Below are 3,312 nucleotides of genomic sequence, written 5' to 3' on the forward strand. Positions count from 1 at the left end.
CAATGTCTCTTTAATTATAAAAGAAAAAAATATATCACCAACCAAACCAAACAACTAAATGCAAAGACCAATTTTTTCAATTTTATTGACACGATCGTATACTATACTATAATAAAACATTTTAACGTTGATATTTTTGTGCAAGGAAAAGAAATAATAATGCATAAAAATTGATGGCATGAAACCTAAGCATTACTTAAAATTAAAATAAAGAAGATTAGAAGGGAAATGAAGAGAAAAGGGAGAGAATATATAATAGAAGCAAATATTCAAGAATTTTCATCATATACAACATAATTAATCAACTGCATAACAGAAAGAGAAGGACAACCTCTCTCATCATCATCATCATCATCATTCGTCGTCATTTCATATCTCTCATTATCTTTTTCTTCTCTTTTTGTCTCTTGTTTTGTGTGTTGCATGCGATTTCAAAAACAGGGGGGGAAGGCCACCCACATGGGTATTGGATCTCAACAAATTTGGTTTCATCATCGAGTGGGTCTGATTCTTTTGGAAGAATTAGAAGAAGAAGAAGAAGAAAAATGTGAATATAATGTTGATGCTGACACAATCGTCCCCATATCCCACGAATCGTTGGAGCTTTCACAGCTGAAATTTGCCTCTATTACTCCATTTGGACTCCCTACTTCTGCTTCTTCTTCTTCTTCTGTTTCTACTTCTGATGATTCTCCAGTTTCTGCTTTCTCCTCCACATGCTTCCTCTTCATTGACCCTTTTGCTTTTGCCTCCATTATCACTTTACAACACTCCTTCACTCTCCCCTGTTTTCCATCCAATTTTCACATTATCTCTCCTCTTTAACCAAAGTATAATGTGATGTTACTTACATACCAATCTCAAGTTTCAATATCATATCTTCATTCTTTTAATGTTTTGTTTACATTTCAATTATATGTATTTAAAGGAATCACCCAAGCTTAAAGATATCAAAGAGTTCATTATCATTTTTGTATGAACAACAAAAATAAAATGTCACATATGACAAAGTAATAGCAAAAGCCAAAACTACTACTTTATAAAAGTCCATAACAAAAATACATTTTGAAATTCTTGAATCCAAAATATTCACTTTTTTAAAACTCAGCTACCAAAAGATATATTTTAAAAGTTATAGAACCAAAATAAACCAAATCCAAACATTTATGAAATAAAAACTATATTAAAAATACTTAAAATGCATTATAAATGGTATCTATCTTTGTGTAACACAAAGTTAAAATTGCTATAATAAGTATATATATAAGTTTAACCTTTTGCATTGAACTTTTTTTTTTTAATTTTAAGAAAGTACACGTGTAGCATTCTCATTGAACACTTAATATAATTATCTAACGTAGGACAAAAAATTTATACGTTTTAAATGAAATAAAATACAAAATACAAAAATACAAAACATTTCCTTATTTTCTTCCTCTCCAAGATGAGATAAAAGAAAGAGATTTTGGGTCTTTCTCATAAACACACACATACACACAAAAGAAAGAGAGGGTGAAATTATAGAAACCTTGTTTATTTTGAGGGCATTAAGAAGGTGATCTTGAAACTCCTCTAAGGGATTACAGTTTCCCATCTCTTCAACAACACTAACCATTGCTGAAACTGCCATTACGGAAGGAAGAATCCCCACCGATCTTGAATCTGTTCAAAGTAAACCCCACAAGACTTAACAAAAACAGAAATATTTTTCATTCTTACAGAAAACAAAAATGGCAGTTTTTATTTTCAATTTACCTGAGACGATAGAGAGAAGAACACGCTCGCAACGTCTAAGGAACTCTTTTTGAATGTATTGATTCTTCATTACAAACTCTTTTGTTATGATACCAAGAAATGAAACAGGGGTCACTGGATGCATCTTCCATTGTAGAGCAGTAAGAACCAAAAGCTCCATTCTCTGTATCGTTTTCGGTTCAAAAATGTACTTGGAATCTTCCACCTACAAAAACCATCAATAGGGTGTCTTTAAAAATCAATTTATTAAAATGGGTTCTCTTCAAAAATCACAAATCTATGTTCTTTTGTTGTTTACCTGGAGATCTAGAAGAAGAGGGACACGAATTTCTTCGATTTTAGCAGCTAAAGAGATGCAAGTTACAGCAAGAAGCTGAAGCATCCATGGCTTATCTCTTTGAAAATGAGGCCCAGAGAGGATTCTATCAAGGTAATTAATAGCTAAAAGAGCTGTAAGAGATGAGAAGCCATAAAAGGCATTAACTTTAAGCAACCAGTCGATAACCTCCGTTCTAGCGAGAGACAGAGCATTATCTGTTTGAATCAAGGTTTCCAAAACAGCATGGTGTTGGAGATTCTGGTCTTTTTCTTTGGATAACAAATAAGCGAGCTCTTCGTCTTCGGAAATGAGGAAATGGGAAAGGGGGAAGTTGGTAGTGGTGGTGGCGCCATTGTTAAGGAAAATGGGAAGCTCTGTTTGATGGTGTTGTTGTTCAGTGCAATGGAGTAAATCGAAGAAGAAGAGTGAGTTATGGAGGCGTTGAGTCGTTGTGTGTTTGTTTGAGTGTAAAGCCATATTCTTCTTCTTCTCCTTCTTCTTCTTGGAAGAAGAGGATTGAGTTGTGTAGAGTCATTATAGGAAGAAGAAGAAGAAGAGAACCCCCATTTTTCCCCTTTTTTCCTTTTTTCTTTTTCTGTTTGGGGCTATTGTTCTTTTTGAGTATTGGAGATGGAGAAGAGAAAAGAGAGAGAGATTGATAGAGATGAGTGTTTGAGCAGAGTGAGTTTCAAGGTTGTCTTTTTTATACAATAGATTGTGGAATCAAAACTTAAATAATTCTTTTAAATTTGTATTTATGAACCTTTCAATACTTCTTTTAGGTTGACTATACATATTATTAGTCATTAATTTTTATAATATTTATAAAAAAAAAATAATCATTTTAAATTTTGACGTGTTTTTAAAGTTTAAATTTCAAAACTTTGATACATTAAATTCCAAAATATAATTCAACTTGTGTTTCTAAACAAAATTTAGCATAATTCAATGAATTAAGAATCATAACAAAAGAATTAAAATTGTTTGCATAAAATTCAAAATATCTCTCACAATTTATCTTCCATGCATCCAACAATAATGTAAAACATTGTTAGTCACATAGTGATGATGTTCATCTCCTTCAAAGAAAGTTCTCTTGAAATTGAAAATTTAAAAATCTCTTACTCTAGCCATGTACTACTCTATATGGTTGCATAAATTGAATGCAGAGAAGTGCAGGAGGAGGAGGATAGGTTCTCGAGGAAGGTTAGTCAGGTTAGAAGATCCTCGCATGGGGT

General features: G+C 32.3%; 1 protein-coding gene across 1 annotated transcript; it reads right to left on the reverse strand.

Annotated features, from left to right (window-relative positions):
- Positions 1–229: 229 nt before the first annotated feature.
- Positions 230–2,767, reverse strand: LOC101222066 (cyclin-D3-3). Its single transcript, XM_004136917.3, has 4 exons — positions 2,054–2,767; positions 1,756–1,960; positions 1,529–1,662; positions 230–785 (listed from the first exon to the last, which is right to left on the reverse strand). The coding sequence occupies exons 1-4, from the start codon at positions 2,549–2,551 to the stop codon at positions 492–494; spliced, it is 1,131 nt and encodes a 376-aa protein (XP_004136965.2). The 5' UTR covers positions 2,552–2,767; the 3' UTR covers positions 230–491.
- Positions 2,768–3,312: the final 545 nt, after the last annotated feature.

Source organism: Cucumis sativus, chromosome 7 (genome assembly GCF_000004075.3).
Source record: "Cucumis sativus cultivar 9930 chromosome 7, Cucumber_9930_V3, whole genome shotgun sequence".
NCBI classification, from domain to species: domain Eukaryota; kingdom Viridiplantae; phylum Streptophyta; class Magnoliopsida; order Cucurbitales; family Cucurbitaceae; genus Cucumis; species Cucumis sativus.